Consider the following 12,600-nt stretch of genomic DNA (forward strand, 5'->3'; position numbering starts at 1 on the left):
AAAATATTATGGGGCCCATTTTTCGTATTGTTTCCCGACCAGTGCTGACTTCTCTCGGAGGCCCTGGGTGAGCATACAGTTGCGTATCGAGTTGCGTGGTAAAATTATGCTAAATACAGTATAACCTTTCTCATTTACTTATGCTGCATAGCCGAGTGGTGAAAGCGCTGGAACGGCAATCGAAAGGGCAGGACACTTAAAGGCATGCCTGAAGGTGGACATGAAGATTGGCTTCCTTGCCTTCCCGTCCACTTAATCTAAATCTTCAACCACCGGGCGTAAGCCTGAATACGACGATGATTTACCTATGCGACATAGCCAACGCTCAATCAAATATTTTTATTCCCACTAATAATACAGTGCCTATATTGTAATTCTTATTTCAACAACTCAGCGTTCTGCCATTGCTTGATGGTGTTCACAAAAAAAACAGAAAAATTTATCTGAAATTATCAGTAAATTACGATAATTATGTTATTGTTCTTGAACAAACACGACTAATTTGACAAGCTTGATGGATTTCACAGTATGCACATTTTTACTACCAATAACGCTTAAGATTACTGATAAATTTTCAAGCATTTTGCGTTTTTTGGATTTTTTTCAATTATTGCTGACTTTGCTGTAAACAGCCCTTTAAGCAGAAAGCAAAATACAAAGTTTGAAATTTTTTATGGTAGTTTCATTTGATTTAATTATTTTGCCTACTGCACGTAAGCGGCAGTGTAACCCAATTGATAAAAGCATCCAACTGGTATCTGAAGGTATAATTATAAGCACGGCGGTTACCTCAGTGATTTGATTCTGGATCAAGAGGTTGAAGATTGATACCCACTGCCGCTGTTGCGATTCTATTCATGCATAACTTACAAAAAGTTTTGTCCCTTTACAGTATATTATGTTCGATTTTTCGTCATGTTGATGAAAACAGTTCGTGCTGCATGGGATGGGGCAGCGCTAATCGAGAAAAAAAAATATCGTTATCGGACATTATCGGCGATAATTTATCGTTTATCGTTATCGCTTAACTTTTTTTTGATTTATCGTTTATCGTTATCGCTTTAGGCATTTTTCGTTTATCGATTATCGTTATCTCTTAACTGAAAAATGAGTTATCGCGCCCAACACTGGACATAGTACGTTTTGATGTTGTGCATTATTGAACTGCCACATTATGATGCGTAAGCAATGAACAAAGAACTGCATCCCTTAGAATAGTGGCGCCAAACAAGCCTTTCTAAATAAAAATATTAGTCTATCACACTAAATCGGCAAATCCAAGTTTACCAAATTGAGCTGTCGCCACACTAGTGTGGCTTCGTCAGTATAGTCAATCCAACACCTTTACAAGAAACAATCATTTTTTCATCATGTTTGAGTCGATATCTCAGGTAACTTGTGTTCTCACCAATTCCTGATCGATGTGGTAGAATTAGAAGCAAATGTTGCATTGTAGCTGGACACGAAACTTTTGAGCATTTAAAGCCAAAAACCAGTTTTCTAACTTACCGTAAAAGGTAAGTTATGACATTTGGGGGGCATTTACCCACCTGGGTACCAGTGGCAGATAACCAAAATCACTTTGAAAGTTTTTTTGTATGCCTAAACGCCACTTTCAGGACATCTGTTTTTATATGAACTTTTTTTACTTCACCTTTCCACGCTCAGTGTGGTTTGCCTCTTAGGAGGAGACATATTCTTCATTTGACCTTGCATTCTCACAGACCCCCGGTGGCCAACTACCCCCGTTACGTAACGATGGTGAAAGGTTCAGAACCGATCGGGATCTCCATCGTCAGTGGCGAGCAGGGCGGGATATTTGTGTCACGCCTCACTGAGCACAGCCTCGCGTCACAGGCAGGACTTGAATATGGTGATCAGCTGTTGGAGGTAAGATCTCTGACGTGACCGAATTGCCTTCTGTTGTCATTACGTCATAATAGAATCGTTTTTGTTTTGATTTAACACTTTTTATACACTGTTAAATTTGACATCGCAATGCACAGATTTTAGTTAAAAGCTTTTAAAAAAAGGCAATTTACATGAGTCCAGAGAAATGCTCATTCATATTTCGTTGTAAGAAGTTGGGTAAAAGTCTCGTTGCTATCTTGCAACATTACGGGTCTGATATTGCTTTGTGCTAAAGTAGTTTTATCTTGTTGCATCTATCCTGTGTTGATTGTGATTGTTACGTAACAGTACAACGGGGTGAACCTACGAAACGCCAAGGAGGAGCAGGCTAGGGTGATCATGAGCCAAACCCAACCGGGGGACAATATCAAGTTCCTTGCTCACTACAACCTCGAAAGTAAGTTGGGGACGCTTTTACTCTTATTTCGAAGAAGCACGGCCTTGTGCCATCTCGGTGAGTAGGAGCTGTACACTGACGGTTTCCCTGCGAGTGTTATGACTATGAGTGTCGGTGAGGTGTTGGATGCACACGTTTCATTTCGCATCCAAACAAAATAAATGACCATCCATCCACTTGGAGATTTTCACTTTCCAAAGACAAGTCAGTCAAAACGCTAAATTGGAAGGGAGACGTTATTTTATAAATTTTACTTTTAGACATGTTATATTCTTGGTCTATCGATTGTTACCCTTCCTGGTATTCACATGAAGGTTGAGATACGTTCAGCTGACGACGCGCTAACATTTGAGCTGATTGACAGAGTACAAGCACAGCATCGAGAGCAACCTGTCTGGTACATTGGGGGTAGGCCGGCCTCCACCGCACAACGAGGCTGTCCTGTACGAGGAGAAGGATGGAACCATCACCCCTGACACCACCCCACGAGCAAGGTTGGTTGCGTCACCCATGTCAACATGGATCCGATAACTGGCGCTAATATGTTGTGGGGATCCCCCTAAGGCCACACAACAACTGTGTTCTTTGGTAAAAAAATAAATAGTGTTTTTGTAACGCAAGAGTTATTGCTGGTCGCATATGCAGTTGCCGTCTGAAAGTACTGATGGTAACTGTGAGCCTCCGAGCGGAAATGTGAAAGTCTACTTCACGAGAAAGACAAAGAAATATTCAGAAGGGCGTAAACGCTTTTCTAATGACGATTTTAGTTGGAATGACATTTTAAATTTCACGTTATTGACCAGTGGGTCGTTATTGATAATTATTCATTCGTGTTACAGCCCCCAAGTGGAGGAGACCTTGCAATCCCAGCGTCTGAACGAACCCAGGTATGTGTTCATGGGCCAGGGGACGGAGCACATCAAGCTGGTGGGGGGAAACTCGTTCGGTGTTTACGTCGCTTCCGTGCAGCCCAGCGATGAAACACTAACCCACAAGCCAAGCGACCTTAGAATTGGCGACAGAATCATAGAGTTCAACAGGTACGTCATCATGGTCTGGGGATGGTCTTCGCACTCTTCGAGAACTTTTGTACCGTTCATTATTATGACAAATTAGCTTCGATGAGGATTTGTTAGTTTGTATTGATGTAGCCGTTCTATTGCGCTGTGGGTGGTTAGGAAACCGGGGTTCGAATCTTGATTCGATTGTTTTTTTTCTTTACGAATGGACAGTTGTTTGTTCCGGGTTGCACAGATGTCTCGGTTGCTTCCCACCCGGCTCGAAAATCTATTTGTTACTGCTTGTTCACGTCATAATGTAACCTTCATTTCCAGTGTTTCCTTCCAAAATGTCACACTTGAGATGGCGTCGATGATGATGTCACAACCAGCATCCAGCGCCTCGTTTCAAGTTCTTTATGAACCGAACAAGTTCAAGCAGATCTACGGGATGCCCGGCGACCACTTCTATGTCAGGTGCGCACTGACGCCCTCCACTGGCATGCTGTCCAACGTCGTGATCACTTTGCGTGGAGACTATAAGTTGGTTGTTTGATAGAAATTGTTCCCATTGAAATAGAGGATCATTGGGTTGTTTGCGAATGTTTTGTCCTGAATCAACCAAATATTGCAGATTCTGGTTTAAACATGATCTCGTCTGCAGGGCACTTTTCGATCACATGGTGGAGCGAGAGGGCGCTTTGCAATTCACGAGAAACTCCATCCTCCTAGTGGACAACACTTACCCGGATTACGTGCCTGGTCAGTGGACAGCGGCATTGGTGGACGAGCAAGGTGGACGTTCCACTAGTGGGAGGATACCAAGCAAAGTGACGTGAGTACTTCATGATCATGTTGCTACGGCATCGGAGGTGGAGGTGTGGCTGCTCCATCCCGCTTTGCCCATGGTCGGCTTAGTGGCGAGAACGATGTTCATGAGGTTGTCGGTTCGACGCCTGCCAGAAGCACACGGCGGCTGTGTTATTATCTAAACCAGGGCTTCCCAAACTTTTTTGCTCGCGACCCCTTTTAATCTCCTAAAATTTTCGGCTACCCCCTTTACGGTTAAAAGGATAAACAATGCGAAATATACGTTTGTGATATTTATTCAAAGGTTTAATTTGAACGAAAACTAAAAACAAGCTATCCGTACTCGAAGCCTACTACTTTACTGCTTGTAGCCTGCTGCAAACAAAACCAAAAAGTAGCCTAAACATATTTATTCAGTGTGATGGGTGCGACTGCTCTCTGCGACAAAGCAAGTCTAGCCGTCGCTCGATGTTTGTCAATGCTGGTCTCAAGGCCGCTTCAATGTTACTTACGCTGGAACGGTAGTTTATCAACGTTGAAAACACTGACACGCACATATACGTGGAGACAAACCGCAGGAGTGCGGTTACTGCTAAGCCATATAATGGTGAATATTCCGCTCTAACGTTCGGCTAACTTTTTCCAGAAAATTCAAGCCACAACTTAGTTAAAAGATATATCTGCAAATTTTTTCTGAGATTTGAAAGAGAGGTAATCGGTACTTTGTTTTTGCATGGTCCGCGCCGTTAGCTCAGTGGTTAGGCGCCCAGCTCAAGATCACGCGGCGCAAGTTTGACTCTCGGGGTGTGCGTTTGTGCAGCGCACTTCAGGACTGCTCTCATTAAGCGGCACCTAGTGAATGGAATAATTCCTCGGCAACAATCGGAAAACTTCCCTCTGTCAATCTCGGTAACCGACCCTGCGCCAAGAGCCTCTACAAGTATGCGAAACCACCAGGAATAACCTATCAAGGCTTTGTCAGTCCGAGGATAAAGATTCAAGACTAACCAACCAAATGGGTTTTGGATCCAATCTAAAAGTATTGTCCAATTCTGGAAGAAAATACTTTTAAGCTCTTTCAACAGTCTTGACAAGTGCCGATAACCAGAGGCTTAATATAGCGTTTGATTCCTCGCCATTGTTAGCCAAAAAATTTTCAGTAAATGAGATTATTTCAAATAAATCATTTTTAATGTTTTGTTTCTAGATGTTTAATTTTTTGATAAACGCTCCAACTTTAGATTTCCATGTAAAAACATAAATGTTTTCTCCTTGGAAAGACAAATTAAATTCGTTCCCTTTTTTCAGGGAAACCTGACAAATAGCATGATTTGAAAAGCCTTTCCAAAAACGTCTTTACAAACACGGCGGAAAAAGGCTACACTTTTTCCGTTGGAAAATTCACGACTTAATTTTTTAACACTAATAACTTGTTAAAGCATTGGCTTTAATTTTGAAATCCACGTTTACAATGCAGAAAAGAGGATTTTAAACTCCTATTCCATATTTCACTAGGCTATATAAATTTAAAAAATACTGATAGCCTATTGCGTGCACGACTCTTAATAGTTAATAACTTTCACAGCATTTGGCATATAAGTGATAATATGCAGTGCTTTGTGTAAAATTTGTATACTTTCTGCGACCCCCGAAGTTCGTTACGCGACCCTCACTTTGGGAAGCCCTGATCTAAACAAGGAACCTCACGCTTGTACGAATGTACGTGCGCACGCGTGACAGGAAGATTGCCCGTGTGGGAATATTGCCGTCGAGAAAATTGCCCGCCGGAAAATTACCCGTCTTTGATGAGTAAGAAATAGCTGCTAAAAAAATCCAGCTGTGAGTCTGTATTGAACCATTGTTCCTCAAATAGTCTAAACTTAGCACCCTTGCAACCAGATTGGTGCGACGAGATTTAATTATCACGTTTTGACACTGATCTTTGTCATGTATTCAGCGAAATTCATGAAGTAGCCTACTTTAATCTGTAGCAAACTTGAAAGTGTACATTGGGTAATTCGCAGTAATAAAGGCACATCACATCATAAATTTATCATTTAGACCTTGAAAGTAGCAACAACTTTCATGCGGGAATGACAAGTATGGGGAAGGTTTAATTGATATCAGAAATTTACATGATTACTATTGTTGCTCATGCGTTAACCAAAGCGATCATACAGAAGGCAAATAATGAGAATACATTCATCAAAACACCCGGACGATGTATGTTCATTTACTTTCTTTAAAATTTGAATATTGTCAATATGCGAGTTCGCGTGTAATCTTTCTTTGCAACTTGTAGATTTTCTTTCACTGCACTCCCAATAAATCGTATAGTACCACTTTTATTCGTCTTATTCCGATGATACATAAATTGCAATTCACCTACAAGAATGTCTTTTTCGCGCTCACTTTTTATGACGGGTCACCATTTTGGGGTGACAAAATTTGAGACAATAGCGGAATCTGAAAGAAGACTGTTCTCAAAACTCAGTGTAAAGCTGCATACTTTTGTCGGTATGAGATAGACAGTTGATATTTATATTCCCCAGAAGCATTTTTTCATTTAGTTTGGCATTTGCAGATTAAAATTTATCATGCCTTTTATCACAGCTGGGTGCTAAGTTTAAACTATTAGAGGAACAATGGTTCCTCAAAGACGGGCAATTTCCCGGGTGGCAATTTTCTCGACGGCTATCTTCCCACACGGGAAATTTTCCGGCGGGCAATTTTCCTCGTGCCGTGCACACGCTGTTGTGCTTACTTGCCTTCGTTGACTTTCCCTTTTACATTATCTGAATCTTTTACCACCTGGCATCGGCCTGGGTCTGACAACAAATTGTTATGCGAAGCGCAATTTAGTTAACCACTTAAATCTGGAAATAAAACTTTGATGAGGATGCTGTGTTCAGTATTAAGATTACTTCAACCGCTCCAGGTACATTAAGCAAGTTTACAGCGAACGCTATCATGTAGTTTGTCTTCAGGGTGTCAAAGGAGTCTCACCAGATGGATGATACTTCCTCCTACGCCGGATCATCTTCTGGGAAGAGGTTGAGTGGATCAGGAAGAAGGAGCTTCTTCAAGGTGAGGAGGATACTTTTAGCGACTCCATGGTTTCACCTTTCTGTAAGAGACAGATTGCCCTAAGTTCAACACAATTAGTTGAAATCCACTTACTCATATGGGTTCCGCGTCTGTCTTGCACTCTGTGCTTATACACCCCCCACCGGATATTGATGACCGGCAGGCTAACGTTACGATCCCGGGGTTGAAATTAATCTTCTCTTTCGACTCACTGATCAAGCGCAAACATCATGCGTTTGTTTAAAGTTTTTATGTTATTTTGTAAACACCAATATAAAGTGGCAATTCATACTTACCACTGTTTGTTTAAATGCATTCGATGCTGTACTGTTTCCTCCCTTCAAAAAAGCCAAATCACTGGTGTTCGCTTAAATACGCCTACTAGTAAACGAAGTTATATTACTCCAATCCTAAAACCACGTCATATTATTATGACCACGTCATTAAACCACGTCACGTCAGCTTACTCCAATCCTAAAACCACGTCATATCTTCCTGTGTTATTTCACGTACGCTTCAAAATATATCTTTTTGTCTACAAAATTTTGCAAGGTTGGTCTCAACACTGACTGCTGTTTTGTTTACTACCGACCTGTACGTAGCCTTGGATTTTTGGAACATGGTTGTTTTAAATGTTTACTGTGGATGTGTCGCGATATAGATGCTATTAGTATATTAGCAAACAAGCGAAGTTTTCTGCCTAACAGTTCTTGTAGCGCCACCTTGTGGTTCTAAACCATGTTCGACCCAATGACAGAGAAAGAAGCCTCACCGTACCTCGTCACGCTCGAGCAGCGACGCTCGACTCCACAAGTCGCCATCTGAAAACTCGATCGAGTCGACCGTGGAAAGTTCATCCGACCTTCTAGGCGCCTACCAAGTGGTGGAAAAGCACTCCAGCAACATCCGACGGCCGGTGGTCGTCTTCGGACCCCACTCAACTTCAGTGGTGGAGAAGCTCTCTCTGGAACACACCCAACTCTTCGTCAAGTGAGTGGTTGATCATGTTAGTTGCAGCCGAGTGCGCGCTTGATCAGCAGTCACTTGAAGTTGCCGCACAAAGCGACACGGCGACGATCATACAAATATTTGATTGACGACAAGAAATAAACTGATCGTTCCCATAGACTTCTCATCAGGAGTGGTCAGCAAGTCATAGGCTGCTTGTCATGAGCGCCATTAAAATTTGCGATACAATATCCTGCACCATAGAAACCATTTTAACTACTGTCATTCCTGGGGACGCTCCCTGCAAAAAAAATCGACCATTTGCTTAATGATAAATAATCCGCAATCGGTATTGCTGTTTGTGGTGCAACAAAGCAAACTCTGTCGATGAAACAAGTTGCTTTCAAATACTTGTCAGGTTGGGATGTCTATTGTCTAATCTGTTCACGGTATTCTTGCAACGAGTTGTTCAATGGTTAAATAGAGTCTTCATTGTACATCTCCCTGGCCTTGTGCGCAGATGTTGCATGGAACCGATGAAGGGAACAAGCAACAACGGCGCATACATTGAAACCTACACACAAGACATGGATACCATGGTCTTGACTGCAGAGGTGCTTAGAAACACGATGGCGCAGGTATGAGGCTTCGCTTCTGGCATCAACATCAATGAGTGCTTACGTCAGAGGGTTCTCAACCGGACCGCCTTCTGCAATTCGAAGTGAAGCAATTTGTTGTTGTTTCCATTGTCCGGGTTTCAAACGAGATTCGTGAACTACGGCCAATTTTGAATCAGCATTTTCGACTCTGACGTTTATTAATGGATACCATTAAGAAGTGGCCACCCCGAGTTGGACATTCTTCCTACTTTCTACATAAAATTATTGTTCAGTGACCGTTGTGGAAGTGAATGTCTTGTTTTGACTCTACTCAACTTCGCTTTGAAACAGACCATATAGTTGTGGTTACTAAAGAGCGACGTTGACTGGTAGGCGGTAATCTCACCAGCAATTATTACCTAGGCCTGGTGGTCATTTTGGTCGTGTCTTGTTTGTCCGACGACTCCAAATGTCCCAAAGCCTTTTCTACTCCATGTTTGTGGAATGTTGAAACTAATGACAACGTCATTGACAATGACAACGTCGTGACCGTCGTGACAACATTGACAATGACAACGTCCTGAATCTAATGTCAACGTCAACCTTGCGTCATGCTTTGTCATGTTTCTCAGTTCCCGCAGCGCCATGTTTTGCTCGAGGTTTCAGTGGACGCCATTGATCGACTTCATCTTCTCAAAGTTTATCCAATCATCGTCTTCATTAAATATTCATCCGCCAAGAAAATTAAGTAAGTAGATCAAACCGGTTTGCTCTTGTATTCATCTTCAAGCGAAATATCTCGCCTTCCAGCAACCTTCAACGAACCTTAAAATTGTGATGGAGGTTGTCATTGTAAAAGTTTCTTTGGTTTGTTGACGTAAAATATAAAGTTGTGGTGAACCTAGGCCACTATGGTCTTGTCGTCTACATCAACCACGATATTTGTATCGTTCCGCACACAGAAGACGCTAATTGGGTTGTTGTGACAGGGAGAGCCAGGACAGGTCGTCCAGTCGCGAGAAGCTCTCGATGAAACAATGCAAGGAGATCCTGGAAAAGCAGACAGCGATCGAGCGCATGCTTGTGTCAAAGTACTACGGGACAGGTGGGTTGTTGATCACCAACGAGCTTTCATGTCTTTTCCCTTCATTTTTGCTTAGATTTCAACAACCACTCGGTGTCGGGCGACAATAGACATTTGATTCCGGAGGCCCAATCGGCCGCTCTATGTTGCAAGATGGGTTCATGGTAGTGAGGAACTCTGTTCTTCTGAAATCAACGAATATTTGCGATGTACGAGTCTACAGCAGAGGTGTACAGTTACTGTACAGTACAGGATCCGGAGTCTCGGGTTTTGGCTGGAATCGGACTGAAGTTGGAGTCTGAAATTTTTGGAAAGAGCCCTAAGCCGGAGTCTGTTTTTTCCCAGTTGATACTTTTAATATACAAATATCTACGCTGCATTTGACATAGTTGTTATTTTATGTACCGTCTTTTTAGTTTTTTTTTAAAGCGATAACTTTTTCATTTAAATATATACTTTTCTTTTATGACTAGGGCTATGGAAGGTATAAGTGTAATAGTATAAAAAACCTGAATTGTGTTTTATGGTTTGCGTTCATAGTCGTAGTGGTTTGGAGTCACAAGTAACATATTGTGGAGTCATAGTGGAGAAGGAGTCCAGAAAGCCTGACTCCGTCCACCTCTGTTCAGTGGGATACGGAACCTGACATTATCATAGCGGCCGTCTGTTTGCAGCAGTTATGTGGCTTCCATCGTCAAGTAATGGTCGTGTTTTGCAGTAACGATCAATGGTGGCCCGGGAAGCATCGTGGCTGGGAAAGTGACGAAGGTGGTCGCGCATGAACACATCAAGGTCTTGTGGCTTCCTGCCAAGACAAACCTGCTCAATTACTAATGCGCTCCATGCTGCTCTACTGTCATGACGCCCCCACCCGCCATTCATTGCAATCTATTTCAACCGCCTGGCTGTCATCATGACCAGCCGCTCACTTTATTGTTGCGTCTGTCAAACGATCTCATTCTGCTACTTCTATTACGTCACTATACGTCGTTATCTTGGGTTCAGAACCGCTTTGTTTGACGTCATCGCATACGTAATGTCTTCATCATTTTCTACCTATTGTGCCCGGCACGGGATCAACGTCGGATGTTTGTATCATTTTCATTGTTTCAACGTCACACTGACGACTTTCTATGTTTCTGCGATAACCAATAACAGGGGCAAGTAACATCTGACTTTCGAGAACTTCTTTTCCTGCAAAGGTAGTTGCCGTCATTTTGACAACCAACGCCCCAATGTTGCCACCAGCGGGTGTACGTGGGGCGTCGTTGCCCGATTGTTATCGCCATTGTCACCCCCGGCATGTTGATACCACTTGCAAAGTGTCGGGATGCATGGACCATTCCAGACGCGCCCATCGATGAACATGAGGCGACATTGTCCGACTGGTGGCCTTACGGCATCATTTCATCAAACTGATGTGTGCAACCACTTTCTCCAGTCACGCATGACTAACCAGCTTTTCCAGTCATGCATGACAATCTGAAGCATCGCAACCATGATTCCAGCTATCTTCCACAGCTTGATAACTCAGCATTCCACCGACTCAGATGACGCATCTTGTGGAACCTCATCAAGCAAAATTGACCACATATGGTTTGTTTATGGGTCGGCATGGGAAACCACAATTTACAACTTATAATATTTCCCTTTAACCTGGCCACCGGGGGCGTCGCTCTTGGTACCCTCGACTTGCAACCAGCTTCACTTATTTTATGTTGTTTTTTTTATTCATGACGTCATTAATCCAACCATTAAATTGTCAAGAGATGACGCTGCAATGCGGTTATGACGTCACACCCGCAGCGCGTTCTTCAGATTGACGTCACCGGGAGTTGCGTGACGACATATTCGTTTTCATTGTGATGTTACTGCTCGTGTCCCGATCTTCCGCTTGTTTACTTTTTACCATGGCTAACCGTTAATTACTGATGCGTGAATTTGCTTGACCAATAAAAATAAAGCACTGTGTTCACGTCACATGTATTTGTGTCAGCATAGGATGGTTTGAAGGGGCACCCCTTGCATGGGGGGGGGGGAGGGCAAGATAACTGTCACAACCTTGTTTCAAACGAGCAAAATTTCGGAAACAAGCTAATCTTCAAACTTAACTTAACTTTAAGCTTGCCATTCAGATGGAAGCGACAGGATTTCAGAAGCTCAGCTAATAGCAACTTATGTAGCCTACTCGCTGATGTTAAACTTTCAATCAGTTGCAAAACGATTGGTGGACCGCAGTCCTCATTGGTTTGGCTCTTTCTCAGCCCTGATTGCAGTGCATTGCTATGCAGTGAGAATTATAATCTCACGCATTTTTGCTTAAAACGAGATTGTTTTCAAAGAAATTCAATTCAAAATTAAAATCAGACAAATAACACTGGTCCAAAAAAATTTTTTTGATAAAGATCGTACAAATAGGTGGTCTCAGCTGACTTTCGGCCGCTGAAATCTGAAGTCAGATTTTCCCCATCCATCACGTCAAGTTATCAGTAAGCACCATATTTAGTTATTTTCAAAGTGCAACAAAAATTCGATGGCGAAAAACAATGATAAAAAGTCAACAAAAATGTTAAGCAAAACCATGCTTTCAATATGTTCTCAACAACTCGTCCTTCTAGCATGGAAGGCTTAACGATTCTTTGAAGCCATCGTCAAGCAAAGGGTGCCCGATTTATGATCCAATAAATATAAAAAACAGTTGGCATCAGTTTTCCTAGCAGTAAAGTTTTTCTCCTAATAAACAAATTCATTTCCACCTGAAGCCAT

At 42.4% G+C, this 12,600-nt stretch overlaps 1 protein-coding gene across 3 annotated transcripts in view; it reads left to right on the forward strand.

The window, feature by feature from the left end:
* LOC145777267 (uncharacterized) overlaps positions 1-11,809 on the forward strand; it is a 32,627-nt gene extending 20,818 nt beyond the window's left edge. For 2 of the 3 annotated variants that reach the window (XM_082588609.1, XM_082588610.1), the window contains 12 exons: positions 1,725-1,890; positions 2,200-2,308; positions 2,673-2,802; positions 3,148-3,348; positions 3,643-3,783; positions 3,971-4,141; positions 7,104-7,203; positions 7,961-8,193; positions 8,672-8,789; positions 9,383-9,498; positions 9,740-9,855; positions 10,553-11,809. In XM_082588609.1, the coding sequence (XP_082444735.1) occupies positions 1,725-1,890; positions 2,200-2,308; positions 2,673-2,802; positions 3,148-3,348; positions 3,643-3,783; positions 3,971-4,141; positions 7,104-7,203; positions 7,961-8,193; positions 8,672-8,789; positions 9,383-9,498; positions 9,740-9,855; positions 10,553-10,668 (1,717 nt within the window). In that variant the 3' untranslated portion in view covers positions 10,669-11,809. The remainder of the gene's footprint in view (positions 1-1,724; positions 1,891-2,199; positions 2,309-2,672; positions 2,803-3,147; positions 3,349-3,642; positions 3,784-3,970; positions 4,142-7,103; positions 7,204-7,960; positions 8,194-8,671; positions 8,790-9,382; positions 9,499-9,739; positions 9,856-10,552) is intronic. The other variant, XR_014290322.1, reaches the window with a different exon arrangement.
* The last annotated feature ends 791 nt before the right edge of the window (positions 11,810-12,600 follow it).

This window comes from Aplidium turbinatum, chromosome 9 (genome assembly GCF_918807975.1).
Source record: "Aplidium turbinatum chromosome 9, kaAplTurb1.1, whole genome shotgun sequence".
NCBI classification, from domain to species: Eukaryota; Metazoa; Chordata; class Ascidiacea; order Aplousobranchia; family Polyclinidae; genus Aplidium; species Aplidium turbinatum.